We start from the raw sequence: 18,741 nt of genomic DNA on the forward strand, positions 1-18,741 counted from the left end.
AATAACTGGAGGAATTTAATAATGGACAACATGTCTTCCTCCCTCTCCGACTGCAACATAGCACTGTTATATTTCATCGTCATTTCCATACCTAACAACAGAAGCCACAAAAATTAAACATCTTACCGCACCACAAACAGCAAACCAATAACACCTAACAAAAATGCGAAACACATAAACAAAAAAATTAATTGAAAACTCACTTATAAAACTTCCAAACCTTTTGTCCCCAAACTACAAATGCTGCTAATGACTTCGCACATCCAACACCAAGGCTCAAGTGAACCCAATATAATACATTAAACTCAGCACGTACATACACACCACCAGAGGGCACAATCAAACACAAAAGATGACATCTAAAACACAACCAACTCAAACTCCGCACCGTAATGACATCACACACCACAACAACCTTATGTCACAGGTCAAAGCAGACAGCTGGAATCAGATGCTTCCATTAACCCAGAAAATCATCAAGAACTGATGGTATTTCAGATTATATAATAACGCAATGCTCTACAAAATGTTCAGTACATCTTGCAGATAGAGTCAATTCATCTTTTCTGACAGGCACATTTCCAGATTGTCTAAAAATTGTCAAAATGGCACCTACTGATATAAGAAAACAGAAAATGCAAATGTTGAAAACTACATACCAATCATTGTATTATTATAGTTTAGCAAAAAGTGATGTATAACAGGTACATGAAAAAACAAATTCATTGCTGATATTCTGCATGGCTTCAGAAAAAATAGACAACTACTGCCATCTACGTTTTTCTACCAAATGCTCCAGACACAGTGGACAAAAACCAAATTGCCACTGGCATTTTCTTAGAGTTGAATAACCCCTTCAACATTCTGGACCACTAAGCACTATTGGGGAAGCTCCAAATATGTGGCACATGAGGTACTGCATTAAAATGATTCACTTCATAATCGACAAATATGAACAGAAAATGGACAAGGATCCACAACAAACTTCAATGAAATCAAATCTGATCTGAAAAGGAAGTTTTTAACCACCTGGCTTCAAAATGACTCAGATGGCACATAAGCACGCCCCCCCCCCCCCACACACACACAAGGTAGCAGGGGCTTGTAAGAGCAGTTTTAATAAAAGTATCCAAAGCTGGCACATTAGCAAGTGTGTAGTTGATTAAAAACTTGGGACCCCTATCTACAAGAGGCTTTAAAAATAAAACCAAAGGAGATATTGGGATGAAACTTTGTGCATTTCAATCGAAGACACTGTAGAATCTTCCTTCCCACAAAAATTTATTAGATTCAGAAATGAATGAATAGTGACCTCTGGCCCAACTGACATGAAATGATCCCTATGCAAAATTTATTACTGCAAGTAGTGGAAGCTTTTTTTATATAGATAAAACAAAAATCATTTATTTACTCTAATATTATCATTATTCTTTATCTTTTAACTGAAATGATGGGTTGACTAAATTTATTTTCTCTGCTATTTATTTACATGTGCTTGTGTGCTTATAAGCATGTCACTGCAACGATGATGCAGCAGGTGATAGTGATGGTACAGTTAATTATTAAAACATTATAGTTGCTGACTGAACAATTCTATGACGAACATTTCACATGAAAGTAATGCCTCAGCAATTATTTGGTTTGACAGGTGAAAATAATGTTATGTGGAAAGGTATCTGAAAAACGTATAAGAAAGTAAAAAGTGACACGTCGAAACGGTCTCGATGATGCACTCACTCTTGTTCGGGTGGTGGAGACTTTCCCCAAACATTTGCAACGCCAGCTAGGCCAATTCTCTCTCTTTCTTGTCTGCGTTGATCCATAAAGTCATCTTCTTGAGTCCTGCGATGTCTGTCTCTGTAACCGTGGTAGCCTTGACCATTTTGTGGTAGATTTCGTTCAAAAAACCAATCGTGGTTCCACCGTTCAACAGAATGTGCTGGGGAGTCTCTTACAGACCTACTTTGTGACGATTCTCTGCGGGAACTATGCCTATCATTCTGATGCCATTTCGCGTCCCTTTGTTTCTCATCAAAATGCCTGTTCGATACTCTACTACGACTACGGTTCCTGTGAGATGAAATCGAATCTCTTGCACTCACGTCATGTGGTTTTTTCATGGACGGAGATCTTGATCGCCTACTTCTCTTCTCTCGTTCTCTCACTTCCGACTTGGACTTTTGTGATTCACTTCCGCGATCTAGATGCTTGTGGAGGTTCCTGTCCTGGTCTTTGCGAACATCTTTATGCTTCTTTCGCTCCGGTGATGGCGATGAATTCCCATGACTTCGAGATTTCGACTCATGAGTGTTATGTTTGCCATTCCTGCCTTCATAAATCGGTGACGATTTCTTCTTTCCGCGAGGCGGGCTCACCGACACAGATCTGGAATCGTGCCCCATGCTTCTACGTATTAATTCCCGTTTCAGTAACCACTCGATACATTTCGCACATTTCTTTCTAAAGGCACATGCACAAACACCAGCTGATCAACAATAATAAACAGTAGCCATTTTGATTTCCAACAGTGCTGTCAACAGCGTAACGACGCCAATGTGGGAAATGACTTTTAATATTTAATTTCAATTTTGTTATGATTATATCTGAATATGTAACCTACAAAACTAGAAATTACACCTGAAGTGTAATCAAAAGCAGCTGGTTGATAGGTGGATTTCACCTAAAATCAAACAAATAATAAATCAGGCGAACAATCCATATCCTGATACACAGACAGGCGTCTAAAGCTAGCGAAATGAGGGATGCTCAACTACCGGAACTACCGATAGATGGCTCTATCGCGTGCCGGCCAATGTTCATATCGTTGAGTGTCCGCCAGAGATCACTAGTGTCCGCCATATCTGAATTTGGCAAGAAACGAAGTGTCAAAACACGGATGAAAATGTTTTTCGTTCTGCGCCCTCATAAGTCTTTTATATTGGATGTTCTAGATATCTACACATCAACATAATGAAGTGTCTCTAATCTAGCGAGAAAAAACAGTGACAGTTCTGCTATGAAATTCCTAAATTCGAGTGTGTTTTGGAAGTTTGACAAGCTGCCCTATAAATCATTTACTATTAATTTTATGAGTGCTTTACTTATTTGCCCGTTTTAAAACACTATTTAAGATTCAATGGAGGTCAACAAATTACCTTACTTGCCAAAGCTATTAACTATAGGTATAATTCGGAAAATCTAGTGTGCAAAACAGTGAAGACGTCTCTTCAAATAAAAAGTTGACATCGTTTGCGTTTGCTTAGGGGTATCTTTACTGACAACAGAAATTACAACTGAACTGTCAAAGTATTACTTACGTATAAACGTAAAAATTTATTATTTTCTTTATCTGAAGTGATGCATTACTGATCTACATATATGCTTACACTGTAATTGCAACATGTACTTACGAATTTGGCTCTCTCTTTGATCAGAAATTTAAATGCCATGATTTTATTAACTGCTGTACGAGATTGGTGTATTTTAACTAAGTGATAAAGTAGAAGCGCCAGTTTTTGACAGTGCTTCAGTCTTTGATACGAGACAAGAAATACATTTAAATGAGACAAACACAAAAGCCAACGTTAAGGCTCCTCTTAAATGCATGAATTGTATCATTTGGAAGTTAAGTCTAGTACTAATATTATATTGGACTGATCCATGATGATGTAGGAAGTGAAGGAACTTGCTGAAAATAACATCGATCACAGCTGTTAATTTTATGGTTGGGGTGTCTTAAAACCAATTTTCCAGTCTGACACCCAAACAATAACTGGTACCATGGTTTTATTTTAAAATGGAATTCAAAACATGTGAGTGAGCAAAATTAATTACACTATGAATTATAACCATGGAATTTTATTTCTGTGAATTTTGGCTCCAGTCTTTGAGATGGTGTCTGTCACTGGAATGACTGGTTGTCAGTATAGGGCCCAAGCAAACACCAAACCTGAAAGCGAAAGCTGCAGAAGCTGGCCAGACAGGCACCCCAATGGCTACTACAATCTGTGTGAGACAAGGGTGTCATTATATTGCAAATTTAGTGTAAAAAGTTCCATATTGTCTGAAGTTGTTCTATACTGACAGGACATTCTAGTCCAGCCGAGTTTCTTATCTGCAAAAGTACACTAGCCAATACCAGTGGCACAAAGGTAGTGCCAAATTACAAACTATCCGGTAACAACAGAAGTATTGCTGGACAATGTACAGTAAATAATATGTAATAACCTGAGAAATTCAGAATTGGTTTGAAGAAATAGAACAGTATCTGGAAAGAGAGTAACACACTCTCTCTCTCTCTCTCTCTCTCTCTCTCTCTCTCTCTCTCTCTCTCTCCCCCCCCCCTCCCTGTTTAGAGTATTCCTGTAATAAATAGCTAATAGCATACCAAGAACATAAGGGTGTGACAGTGGAGATTTGTTTTCTGGTACAGACGTCTGATACAACTATTCCACAGCAAAACTTATTTTCAATAGGTGTGGTACCAGTGCACTCTCATAGGATAACAGAATATTATATCCTCCAGGAATCACATTGGGTACACCACTTACAGCATTAACTGTACAGCAACTACAATGTTCTGTGAGCAAGTAATACCAGTCAGTATCTTTAATTTTAACATAACTCTTTACTCCCATAATTACCTGCTTCTATGTGTGCTTTTACTACAGGTTATTGGTAAAGCAAATACTAATTGAATAGGTCTTCACACTTTTAATACTTACCAGAAATTCTGAAAAAAGTAAATTGTTTTATTACTGTATAATTAAGAGGTGTTTACTGGTTTCTTTGAACATTTAATAGAAGCCTTCTTTTTACCTGCTTTTGATAGAGAGCCATTCCAAGTTCTCTACAGAACAATCTCTCCCATTTTTCATGAGGTTTGTTATCCTGTACACTAATATTGCTTCTTCTAAATGGTAAATAATGCATTCAGACATTGTTGGTATTAAAGGTAATTCATGAAATAAATTATATTTAAACCAGAAAATTAAAGATTCCACATGGCACATGAAAAGTACTTTGCTACACACATGTATGTACAGATTCCAAATTGTCTGGTAATTTGAGTTACAAACTTTTTTAAATAGAAATATGAAGAGCACAATACTTTGGGCCTGCAACAACTCAAACGTAAAATACTTTAGTTCCCTATGGGTAACTTTGTTCTACACGTGACTCGTGCAACTGCTTTCACTCTTAATGGAAAACTAAATGGTTTATGTTAACGTTAACTAGCAAAAAGTGTAACCATTGTTACATAATTTCTGTGAAGTAAGATTCCTTAATGTTAATTCCTTCCTTTGTCGTCATAACTTCAGTTCCATGTGGGACATATGAACTAACAAAATGAAATGCTTTTATTACTATGAGCAAACAAAATATTTTTAACATTTAGCACACAGTTCAAATCAGCAAAAAGTGCAACCATATAATTAAGGTAAATGATGAAAATTAGGCATGTAACAAGTACTGAAATTTCCTAGATTGCCAAGTGCAACTGCAATCACTGTATTCTGTACTTTGTAGTGCTAGAAAGATAATTCTATTTGCATTATCTCCCCCCCCCCCCCTCCAACACAGGAAAATATAATAGAAAGACCTCCTAGCAAAATAAAGACAAAGTTCAGAGAATTAGGTTTCACCTGACTCAGGCTCCCTTATTCTAGAATGGTTCTAAAGTAAAAAGAATGCTTATGATCAATTGGAACATTGTGTTCATTCTAGGGAGTATTAAAACAAGAATTGACAGAGTAACAATTTTATTGCTCTTATGTTGCAGAGTATCCACAAACATTACTGTGTGAAACATAGGGCCACTGCATACTCCATTAGATCAAATTCAAGTTAACATGGTTATTGAGGGAAATATTTTCTCACACTGAAAGCCATCTGTCAAATAAGTCTCAGAACTTTTTTTTCCATTAATTTCACACAAATCACCTGTTTTTAATGCAAGTGCATATTTTGTAACACCAAACATCTTAAAATAAGCTTATATAATAAACAATTACAATTTTGTCACAATATCTACATAGGACGTAAAGAGTTAATTTTACTTCAATGTGATTCGTCCTTTGAAGTTCATCATTACACAACAACAAATGTATGGACAAAGTTTTAAAAAAGCTGTCAAAATGTCACACCCGTCTGCATGGAATGTTCCATTACATAATCTTTTCCAATTAGCGCACTATACATGAGTAAACAATATGAGTTTATTTAACTTCTGCCTTATACTTGATTTGTTGTTTAAAATTTTCTCAGCAGACATTTTTTCCCGTATGTTTTTAAGCATATGCAGGAGTACAGGGATGCAATCTTACAAACAAGTTGAGTCTGATGTAAGTCCTCAATCCCAATTTCATAACGGTAATCATGACCAAGAGCAGGAAATGGGTAATCTACAAAATTATTTTTAACAGAATGCAAAATCGTGGCCTGTATATATTTCCGTCGCATATCCCCAGCAATCACAAACATCTGAAACAGTTTATCAGAGTATTCTACAACAGAGTATACACAGCCATTTGTTTTAACCAGTTCTCCCCGGTTAACAAAATTTACAAATGCATTTTTACTGGCCATATTGGGAAAAGCATAGAGAGCATCACATTCTAATGCAGATTTAACTACTGGTGGCTTCAGTATGTGAAGACAGTCTTTGCATGTGATCTGCCTTGACAAGCGCAATGACACATATCCTGCAATATAATAGACTATGTTTTGCTTGTAAAATGAGAACTTAATCTTATCATCAAGAAGTGCACACCACTTCTCTATTTCATTTTCTGCAACACTTTCATCACTTTCTACTACATGCTTTCTTGCATGAAAATCATAAACAGGTGGCACACAACACACATTAAAATTTGATCAATTCTCATTCATTACAGTGACACTGTTACCCAAGAGAAACTTTCTCATGGCACATTTGAACTGGTATGCATTTGGATTGTTGTTCCAACCACCTCTGGGCCGAAAGCAGGAAAAAAAAGCCCTATGTGATCTTGTGACAGTTTATATGTCAGCAAATACTTCAGAGGAGATTCGACACGAAGCATACTTGACAGAGCTATGTGCCTGAGTGATTGCATATCGAAAATTATCCCAAAAGCAAAAGTACTTCTTGCATGGAGCAGCAACGGAACACCAATAATTTTTAAGCTTTTGATATAATTTTTAGTGTCTGAAAATACCAAGCCAATAAGATTTGTTGTCAAGTCTCAGGGGGCTCTTATACCCTTAACCTAATGGATTTCTGGAGTTCAGAATATCAAAAATCCTATCAATATAATACAAAAATTCTACTGTTGCTTCACTTCCTTTAAAATTTGGTTCACCAACCCTCCTCAAAAACTCTATACTATGTGCCACACTAGAATTCAAAGTCTGTGTAGCTAATGAAACATTCATTTTTCTATTTACACAACTTATATGTTGCTCTGATAGTTTGTTGGCAAATGTCATACCTTCTTCTTGTTGTACCTTCTTCAATTGCTCAATGAAATGCCATCTAATAATGCCAGTTGGAGACTCGATAGATACTTCTGCTACAGCATTTATGGCTAACTTAATCATATGACACATGTCAAAGATACAATAAACATTGTATTTTTCCACAGGATGAGGAAAGTGGCTTTTAAAATCACCCTTGGAAAAATTTAAAGTACAGCCAAGTGCTTATATTTACCTTGCAGCCATCACATGTAACACACCAAACCCTAATGCCAGAACTATGCAGCCTCTCAAAGCAGATTTTATCAGTGTGGCCTGATTATTTGCCTGTACACCGTTGATAAAGAAATATGCAATCGGGCATTTAAATTTGCCTTTAATAGAGCCAAGCATGAAAGTCAGAGCCTTAGATGCCTCTATTACTTCTTTTGACTGAGAAACTTCCCCACCAAAGTCTAAAAAAAAACTGTGTATTGCTTAGTTCCTCGGTCCCAAACTACTTGCTTCCTAATTGCCATACTGTCTACAATTAGACATGAATCGCTGAACCGGTCCCTTACAATTGGGTTCAAATCAATGTACTTAAAAAAATCTTTTAAGAAGCCAGGTTCACAGTCTACACTTGCCATCCATTTGGAAATCAATGATTTATGGGGCAGAGGCATTAATTTTTGCAGGTAATCACATGCTGCTGGTGAATAAAAGTACACAGTCATCACAAACATTTTCACATTTGTTGTGTATCTATTACCCTTTGACGAGAGAGAGTTGTTCACTAAATTGCACACTAATTCCACTTGTGTTCCTTTCTGATGATTGAGGAAATTATGTAACTAATAAGGAAGATGCCCATTCTCCTTCAATGAACTTATGATGTCATCCATGGAACATACTTTCTTCTCTCTTCTTCGAAGTTTTTCACAGACGCACTTCAGTTTACGTTTTAATTCGTGCACAATGTCTGAGAAAAAATTGCAAGTTTCGGTCGCCTTGTCTTCCATTTCTACTTTCGACTGTATACCACAATCAATTACTGAAGAACCAACTGCACTCTGAAACAAAGAAATAATTTCGTTATATATGATTGAAATATCTCAAGGCTTGATGAAAAAATATTATAAGAAAACTTTGGGCGTGTGAAAACATCCTTATACTAACGTTTTTGACACAATTCGCAGCTTCTGAATTGGATAATTGGGACATGCTTTCCACGGAAGAATTCTCATTGACAACATTCTCCACGCAATCAGTAGGTTCTGCAGCTGGCAAATCGAGCACAGATTCTATGACAGAACGCTAAAAACAAAAATATGGACCTGTATTACAACATTGCCTAGACCTATGTAGCTCATTTGTGTTCGTACGAAATAAATTCACAAAAGTAAAAAGCACACACATAGCAAGGAAATTAATTAGCTACCTCAAATGGAGAAGCATTCGTTGTCACTCAAAATCCTAACAACATGTCATCGTCGCTGTTTATTTGGTGGCATCAAATGAGTCGGAAAGTCAAAAACTGATGGCACTGCTTCGGGTTTGAGACGTTTCTTTCACGTTCTGGGGCTCACTACGTAATCATCTTGTCGCAAATGGTTTCCGCAAAGACAACTGCAAGACGTAGGATTAAAACCTTTCCGCTTCACGGAAGTAATACACTTCTTTAGCAGCTCTGGGTGCTTTAGGAGAAACCTGTTCAAAAACATCGCATTAGCAAATGCACTAAGTCTGTATTTTTATCGTATTGTATCGGTAGTCCTATTACCTGTGAAATGGTAAGTCACTTTCCTTACTCCATCGCTTCGTACAATTGAAAGCGGAACAAGAAATCACCATTTCGATAATACTTAATTCCTTATACACCGTACAGACCGAGAGAAACTTCTTGCCAAATTCGAATATGGCGGTCAATACAGACGACAGTAATCAGCTGGTAGAGCCATCACTTGCGTCTCGCGACCCGCTGGTCGCGATGCTGATTGGCTGACAGTTAAATTCATGACGTCATATACAGTAGCCAATCAGAAGCATAGGTGACATCTGAGCGAATGCAACATCTTTGCTACACACATTCTCGTATTCACAGTTGATGAGCGAATATCCTTGCACCTTGTGAGAGTGAGTTATTTCGTAGGAATGGGTGGTTCTGTTGCTTGTTATGTATGTGATAGAGAATATTCAGCAAGGAAGCATTTGAATGCTCATTTGAGAAATGTGCATAAAATTCAGCCAGGTGAAGAAGGTACGATTAAGTGCTCAAAAAGTGACTGTAGCTTTAAATGCAATTTCTTGGCTAAGTTGCGCCTACATGTGGAGCAGGAGCACATGGTTGAGATGGTAAAAGAAATTAGTGAATTTCAAACGAAGGACGGTAAGTAAAGTGTACACTGCCTACTTAAATTAATATCGTCCATTATTATTACATACTAGCCTGACCTGTGGCCATTAGATCTTGTTTTTGTTGGTCAATAGAACATGTGCTTATTTGAAAGCGTGAAAAGACGGATTTCACATTAACTGTAAACTTACTGTCTGCTACATTAAGTATAAGTTAAATTATTGCAAATTTAAATGATTAAAATCACACCAGTAACTCGTGAGGGTATCTTAACAGTGCACTTTTTTTTTACTCCCGCTGTGTACTTTGCACTTATTGAATCTGAATGCAATTGTCTTTCATCGATGCTTTTGTTTTAGACTTTATGAAGTGGAAGTCTGAGGAGGAGAGAAAAACAAAAAGTAGTTTTGTCTCTAGTTATGGCACTAAGCGTTTAAAGGATGGCACTGCAAAAACCACCTTTGTATGCCACAGAAGTGGCACATTTTCTTCGAAGTCAGGTGGCAAAAGGTTGTGTAAGTCCCAGGGCACTTGCAAGATGGGAAACCATTGCGTTGCTGCCATAGAGCTTCACGAAGAAGAAAGTGGAATCTGTAGTGTCATTTACTACAGAACACATTTCGGCCACGACCAGAACATTGCTTTTCTGCATCTCAGTGGTTCTGATAGAGAATCCATCGCTGGTGAGTATTACCTTAATTGTAGAATTTTGCTGGCCTTTCAGTGATCCCCAAGTAAATATGATGTGAAAGTTTCAGAATCCATTGTCAGGCTTGCTGGTAGTTATATGTAGTTGACTATTATTTTTGCAGTGAAGGAGCATTGTTTTTTTACTGCTGAGAAATTAATATTGTTATGGATATGTGATCTGGAGTAAAAGGTGTGAATATATCGATTGGCAGTTCATATGAATACAATTTGTGATGTTAGCTTGAAAGCAAGTTGTAAAAGACCAGTTGTTGTGATCCATATTGACCACAATATTGGTGACTGTAATGCCATGTACTTAGGTGTGTGTGAGAGCAGGTGTAATGCATTACAGTAATACAAGTGTGGAAATAAGTTCTGAAATACTTGTTTCCCTGTGTTATTGCTTGCATCATAGTAGTCTATTTAAGAATAGATCATTAATGCATCTAATAGACTAAAGGCAGTACATTTATTGTTTCTTGTCCAGCATGTTAAACGTGTACTTGTAGACCTCGTAACCATTTGAAAATAGCCTTGGTAGCTGAAACTGGGAAATATCACATTGCAACAGGTGCTTTAATCAGGCCTGTTTATTCTCCCATCCCCAGTGTTTTAATAGTATCTTCAGTACTGTTGGAAGGGTACACTGAATATACTGTTAAGCCATTTATTAAACTATCTAGTTTATAAGTACTTAGCAAGTGTTATATTGCTTGAATTTATTTTATTGGGGGTGGTTAACTACAGTGTCCTTTCTGAATAGTGTTTTCATATACATACTCAGAATTGGCCTCTTTGTAGTTGGAGTAATTTTAAAATGTTGCAGGTAAAATTGCTGAGGGGGTCACTTTCCAGAGAATTCTGGATGATGTGCGGGACTCAGTTCATTCCAGCGGAGTGGAGAGGCTGCATCTCCTGACTCGACATGACCTTCATAACATTAAGAGAGACTTCGCCATTGGTGATGATCAACAGCATAACATTGATGAAGTCAGTGTTGGTATGTGGTTGGAGAAAATGAAAGACTGTGTTCTCCTCTATAAGAAAGAAGGCGAGGCCAGGGAAGATTTTGATAGGACTGACTCGGTGATAGTGTTAATGACTGACTACCAGAAGCAGTTATTACAGAGATTTGGACAAAATATTGTATGTGTAGACTCCACACATTGTACAAATGTTTACAAACTGTTGGTGACCACATTGTTAGTGGTAGACGATTTTGGTTCAGGTATGCCTGTAGCATTCTGTGTTTCAAATCGGGAGACTACTTCCATAATGACTCATTTCTTTAGTGCTGTGAAAGAGAGAGCTGGCATTATAAAAACGTCTGTATTCATGTCCGACGACACTAATACTTTCCGTAGTGCATGGTCACGAGTCATGGGACCTGCAGAAAATAATCTACTGTGTGCTTGGCACATAGACCGCAGCTGGCGGAATAATTTGAAGAAAGTCCATGGCAATGAAGAAAAGAAAGCGCTTGTGTACAAAGCTCTTCGTACATTGCTTGAAGAAGTGGACATAGACAATTTTAATGAGCTGCTGGAATCGTTCGTCGGGCAGCTTCAAGCAGATGAAGGTACAAGAGACTTTGGTGTATATTTCTCGTCAAATTACTTATTCCGGCCTCAGCAGTGGGCATACTGTCACCGTCGCAATCTGGGTATAAATACAAATATGCACCTTGAAGCAATGCATAGAGTTTTAAAATATTGTTATTTAGAGGGAAAAACAAACAATAGACTAGACAGACTACTTGTTGTGTTGATGAAATTGGTGCGTGACAAACTGTGTGCTCGAATGGTTAAATTGTATAAGGGTGGCCATTCATATAGAATAAATCTTATTGAGGCTCGTCATAAAGCTTCATGTAGTATTAAGGAGAATGACATTACAGTCAATACTGATGGTACAAAGTTTCATGTGAAATCCCAAACACATTGTGGTGTAACACATACTGTGATTTTAAATAACATTGAATGTAAATTGGAGTGCAAGTTGAAGTGCTCCAAATGTAATATATGTATACATGCCTTCAGTTGTTCTTGTGCGGACAGTTTAATTCATTTGAACATATGCAAGCACATTCATGCAGTGTCAATGACGTATGCATTACATTCAAGTGCCACATTTACACCAAGTGAAGCAACGGTGACAGAAGAGGCTTCTGCCATTTTGTGTTCACTGCAAACAAATACTGATGATCACGAGAACACATCTCTGGCCCGAGAACTAGTGTCCACATATCAAATTTTGATTAACCGTGTCAGTTCAGGTAAAGTGTCCACAGAAATCCTGAAGTCACTACAGAAGGATGCAGCTCATTCGCTGTCACTTTTTCAATCAGACTGCAGGGAAGCTTCACGACCCCCCAGCAACGAGAAGGTAAAAGTGCAACGAAGACATGGTAAATGTAACAAACAGCCAAAGGGCAATTTGAAGAAACCAACTCTTGCTGAAAAAGAAAATATTGTTTCAGCACTGAGGCAGCCTGAAAGTGAAATATTAAATGTTCACGTAGATTCTGACCATAATTACTGTCGGTACTAAGTTTTAGCTGTGTATGTGCTTCTGTACATTCCATGGTTTGTAGGCCTACTGGGGAAACTCGCCATGTAAAACAAAGAGTAACGCATTGTGCTTGGTACCCCTGTTGGTGATGTGGAAACCCAAGTGATTTTAATACAGAAAATAAAAACGTTTGCAGTGTTATTTTTCAATTGATACCTTTATCCTTTTATTTGCATGTGCAATTAAAACCTTTATTTGAAATACTACTTGATTACATTAAAATGAATGCTGTGTAACTAGAGTAGAAAATTGATGTCTGCAGAGCTTGTGTGGCATGAATTTGAAGCTCCTTATCACATGATGTACTGAAGTCTGTTGTAACAATACATTGCATAAAAATTAAAAAGATATTTTTCACTTCTGAATCACATTTCAATTTGGTTCATTACTAAGAGTTAAACAGAATAAAATTCAGTGCACTTAAGCTAAGTATCTGATGCTCCCTTATATTTATTTAAAGGCTCTGAATGTAGCAACTTCCTGAAAATTTTTGTATGTGCATTCCTACAGTAATTGACCAAGGAAATTGGTGGTAAAGAATTTCACACAGTGTTCAGTCCGAGGAAACAAGGTGCAATTACTGAGCAGGGTGGTGCGGTTAGTATGATTTACAGAATACTGAGAATTGTAAAGACAAGTGGGACACTATTTTCTTTACTACAATTAATCATTTCGTTTTCAGTATCATTCCAAGCTGCTTTAGAATTATTTTTAGTTTGTAGTCTCATGTGCTTTACATGTAGCAATTATATTTTTAGATTTATATACCTTTACTTGTCTTCAGTACCTTTTGAGATTCATCTTTCAGAATAGGAGTTTTTATGTAGATTGATACTGTGCAATGCTTGGTTGGCAGAATTTACCAACCAGTAGATAGCAAAGAGGAAAACTTTAAACTATTTTGGTGTCATTTGCCCAATTTTTATTGGTACAGAAGATGCTGTAACTGATTCTTTCTAGTCAGTACAGCAGTTGTTATAAGTTGGCCTTTAAGAGACTTTACATTAATGTAGAGAAAAATTTCATCGTTACTGCATGAAGGTAATCCTATTTTCACGGATATTAATTGTGCACTTTCTTTCACTGAATATTCTTTACAAGTTGTCAGTGGCTTTTTTTTTTATAGACAATAAATGTGTCTGAGCTGCAGTAACTGTACTTACAGTAAAGATGTTTCACCTGTTTTTGTTCACTCTTCACTGATGAGAACACCTCATTCCTGTTATTGCAGTTTTAGAACATTTTTCAGAGTGAAAGTGGAATTTGCTATGGTGGTCACTTTCTTCCTTTTTTTAGCTACACATATTTCTCAACATATGTTTCAAATGTAAGAATTTTACTTCAAAATGGACACTACGTTGCTAGGATATTGAGAGCAATAGAAGTAATAATTGATTCTGAGACACCAGAGATTGTGTGAAAGTGGACTGGAAGAAAATGTAATCAAGATGTACAACGTTCTTCTATTTTGTAAGGTATGTGACCATTCAGACTTTCCATGGAAATGCTTTAATTGCTAAAAACTTTATGGGTTTTGAGTCATCAGATAATTGTGGCAAATTTACAATAAAGACAAATTATGAAAGCTAATACATAATAATTATGAGGCAAAAGTAACATCAGGAATGAAAATACATACTGGGTACAAGTACCTACAACATGCTTAGGCAGGTTCATATGAGTTAGCAATACAAGAAAAACACACCGTCTCCGGTAGGCAACATTTGGAACAGAAGATATAATCTGGGAGCTTCATGTCGGACTGAAGACAGCAGACTTGAGGATTGTATTGTTTTTAACTTGCACCAGATGGCATTGATGTCAAAGATTGAGACAAACCAAGACATAGCTTTTATAATACACAAAACAATGTAAATATTCCAGCCACATTTTTGGATACAAGAGACTTGCAATGTTTCCGTGGACAGGGACATAAGGGAGGCAGAGTTGCTATATATTTAAACAGAAAGGTAAAGGATACCACTTTGTGGACAGACAGGAACATACAGAAATTGTCTTGAAGCAGTGGCTATACAGAGAAAGGAAGAAGAGCTTAATACTGGGGCAGTACTGATCTCCAAGTTGTCAGGTAAGACATTTTCTCAAGTAACTGCATGTACTACTAGAAAAGGATACCAGAGAATTCCCTTAAATAATAGTAGTAGGTGATAGTATAAAAACACTGGAAGACAGTTCTCATTCAAGAGACTTATATGATCTAATCAGCCCAAATAGTCAAAGTTCTGCACATGTTCAAAATTGAAACCGTCTGCTAATAATCTATCCAAGTTATTATTCTCCTTCCTGGTGAAATTCATGTACTTAGTCTTGATTTCATTTACAGAAAGGCCTCTAGGTCCTGTCGCTTCTTTCATCTCACATATTGTCCTCTCTAGTGATACCTTTCTTCTACTAATAATTGTCAGATCATTGGCATAAGCACATATCTGAGTCGACTTTGTGCCTATGTAACCAGATATCTGAAGCTTCCACGTGGCTGCTTCAAGTCAGATTGAAAAGCATTGTAGAGAGTGCATCCCCTTGTCTGACACCTTTACTAATCCTAAACCAATTGGTCAGTTCTCCATCCACTCGCACTGCAGCCTTGGAGCCAGCCAACATTGCTTGAATAAGTGAGACATACTTCGATGGTATACCATGTAGCAGCAAATCATTTAACATTTGTGCTCCATCTAGACTATCAAAGGCCTGCTTGAAGTCTACACAGAGGTTATGAAACTCAATGTTATACTCATATGTATTTACCTAAACACAAATATCTGGTCTGTTGTTGATCTATTAGCCTGAAATCCATACTGATACTCCCCCAAAATATCTTTTGAATATGGTACTAACCTGTTGTAGATAATACTAGAGAAGATCTGATAGGTTACATTCAGCAAGGTAATTCCACGGTAATTTGAACAGCAGGTCTTGTCTCCCTTCTTATGTATTGGTTGGATTACACCTAAGGTCCATTCTTCGGGCATTCTTTTCAGATTCCATTTCAACTTAATAAGTTTGTGGATTCGCTTATGAAGACCAGTTCCCCCATTTTTAACAGTTCTGCAATTATTTCATTGGTTCCTGGTGCTTTATAATTTTTTAAACAATGCACTACCTTCCGTACTTCCTCTAATGTTGGTTCCTCTATTTCTGGATCTACGGTATAATAGAGTGGCTGCCCATTCCTGGTAGGATTGACCTCCAAAATTCCCTTGTATTATTCTCTCCATCTATCCAAAACATCTTGTTTATCTGTCAGCAAATTTCCCTCTTTGTCCTTACAAGCTGTTATTTTTGGTCTATGTTCTCGAGTTCCTTTTTTGTTGTATTTTCTGCTTTCATTCCTTTTGTACTGCTCTTCCATCTCTTCTCTCTTCATGGCTTCCCTTTTTCTCCTCCTGCATACCCTTGCTGCCTCTATTCTCTTTTCATTATATAATGCCTGATTTGATCTAGTATTCTGCTGAAAGCATTTCAGCCTTACTTCCTTTTTCTGTTCCACTGCCTGTCTACTGACATTGTTTTTCGTGGAAGCTATGGTTCGCATAGTTAAAAATGGACCGTTGGTTAAAAAGTGGTTCATTAAAACGAGAAAAGTCTACAGATGAAGAGGAAGATAATGCATCTGATGTTCAAGCAAGTAAGTGAGTGACTCTCGAACCGAAGTTGTCAGTGTCCATTGAACCTAAATTGTCGGCGTCCCTTGAACCTAACCCTTCCAAGATCATTGTTAAGCTTACTGGAAAAATTACAAAATATAACTCTGATTACTGGGAAATCGGTTTTACTTTCACTTGACCTCACCCTAAACCTCAATGTGTAATTTGCTATGAAAGCCTTTCGAATGAATGTATGAAACCAGCAAATCTCTGGTGCCATCTTGAAACAAAGCACGCAGAGTACAAAAGTAAGTCATTAGATTTTTTTCAAAAATAAATTAAGAGAGTTGAAAATATCTCGTAAAACAATTACCAAACACTGTGGTGCAAATATAAATGAAAATGCAACCCTTGCGTCTTACGAGGTGGCTCAGCTTGTTGCTAAATGTGGGAAAAACCACACAATTGCTGAGGAACTTATACTGCCATCAGCAATAATACTTTGCAAGAGAATGTTAGGTGATGCAGCTGCTAAGATAACAGGAACTGTCCCACTCTCAAATAATACTGTTCAAAGACAAATTACTGATATGGCAGTTAACGTGGAAGAAACATTGCTGGCTAGACTTTGTATGAGTGACATGTATGCTCTACATTTGTATGAAAGCACAGACATATTGAAAAAAGCCATAATGTTGGTTTTCGCATGATTCTTATGGGAGGGCCAAGTTTTTGAAGATTTTCTTTTTTCATGCGAACTACTGCATACAACAGCAGGCAATATTTTTACTGCATTAAATAATTATCTCAATGAACATGATGACACCTGGAAAAAATGTGTAGGCTTGCTGACGGATGGAGCAAAGTCAATGGCTGGCAAAAAAACAGTACTTCTAGCTCATATCAAAGCAGTAGCCCCTGAGGTGAAATGGACTTACTGTTGTATCCATCGTGAAGGCTTAGTAGCCAAAAGATTGTCTGAACCTTTGCAAAAGATACTTAACGAAGTAGTTCAAATCATCAACTACATTAAAACTCGACATCTGCAATCCAAGGAAAAATGTAGACATGTTCAAAGTTGAGGATAAGATTAGTGCTATGGTCAAAAAGCATCAGATCTGGGCGTCAAGGATAGAAAACGAGTCACTAACTAACTTTTCTACTTAAAACAATTCTTGGAGTCATCAGAGGAGAGTTTGCCTGACCAGATCAAGATCAATGTACCCTAGCATCTACGCAGCCTAGCCACCATTTTTAGAGAGTATTTCCCTGAACTTGACCCTGACGACAGATAGATTCAAAATCCCTTCAGCTGTGAAGAAATAGACAAAATCTAAGGCCTCACTGAAGAAGAGCAAGATCAACTTGTGGATCTGTCCAGCTGTGGTATGATGATAAACATTTTCATTGGTGATAAAATTACAGACTTCTGGGCAACAGCACGCAAGGACTACAAGAAACTTGGAGATAAGGCAATGAAAAAGATCCTTCCATTTGCCACCACATATTGGTGTGAGCAAGCATTTTCTTCCATGTGGTTCATGAAAAACAAAATATAGGAATCGGCTCGACGTGCGTTCGGATTTCAGAGTGAAAGTTTCAAGTTTGGAACCTAATATTTCAGAAATAATGGACTCAGAGGTCAGATTGAACTCACCTCATTAAGAACTGAAAATTAAAACTAATTGTATACTGATGGAGTACTCTGTTGTAACTGTATTTTTTCAAATAAATAATACCTTGTATGAAATTAGTGTTTTCTTATTTTTCACACGTCTACTCAATGCAATCTCAAGTGTAGTACACTTGAAAGACCAATACACTCAGTTTAAATTTTTTCCTGTCATTTTCAGTTCATATTCAATTTTTTTAAGGACTTTGTTATGCTAAACACCCAGATTTGAAGGCAAAGATTTTGAGCAATAATCAAAAATTTAACAATAACGATGATGGCTAAATTGAAAAAGTTTTAAGCTCAATATTTTTTCAATAATGAATATGTCAATGTTTTTTCTAAGTACTAAAAATAGAAAACTTATAAAAAGACTCTTAATTTGGCTTTCTAGGTACTTGATACTGTGA

General features: G+C 37.0%; 2 protein-coding genes and 1 long non-coding RNA gene across 3 annotated transcripts in view; 1 reads left to right on the forward strand and 2 right to left on the reverse strand.

The window, feature by feature from the left end:
* Positions 1–2,543, reverse strand: part of LOC126241178 (NKAP family protein CG6066) — a 69,635-nt gene extending 67,092 nt beyond the window's left edge. The window contains exon 1 of the mRNA XM_049947985.1: positions 1,738–2,543. Coding sequence (XP_049803942.1) covers positions 1,738–2,402 — 665 coding nt within the window. The 5' untranslated portion in view covers positions 2,403–2,543. The remainder of the gene's footprint in view (positions 1–1,737) is intronic.
* Positions 2,544–8,623: 6,080 nt separating this feature from the next.
* LOC126234537 (uncharacterized) lies at positions 8,624–9,398 on the reverse strand. Its single transcript, XR_007544746.1, has 3 exons — positions 9,221–9,398; positions 8,879–9,147; positions 8,624–8,754 (listed from the first exon to the last, which is right to left on the reverse strand). It is a non-coding gene; the product is annotated as an uncharacterized LOC126234537 (long non-coding RNA).
* Positions 9,399–9,705: 307 nt separating this feature from the next.
* On the forward strand, positions 9,706–14,474 carry LOC126232686 (uncharacterized). The gene is made up of 5 exons (XM_049942849.1): positions 9,706–9,826; positions 10,153–10,476; positions 11,310–13,000; positions 13,295–13,356; positions 14,351–14,474. Exons 1-5 carry the CDS (start codon positions 9,781–9,783, stop codon positions 14,472–14,474), a joined length of 2,247 nt encoding a protein of 748 aa, XP_049798806.1. The 5' UTR covers positions 9,706–9,780.
* The last annotated feature ends 4,267 nt before the right edge of the window (positions 14,475–18,741 follow it).

The sequence above is a fragment of the Schistocerca nitens genome, chromosome 1 (genome assembly GCF_023898315.1).
Source record: "Schistocerca nitens isolate TAMUIC-IGC-003100 chromosome 1, iqSchNite1.1, whole genome shotgun sequence".
In the NCBI taxonomy this organism is placed as follows: domain Eukaryota; kingdom Metazoa; phylum Arthropoda; class Insecta; order Orthoptera; family Acrididae; genus Schistocerca; species Schistocerca nitens.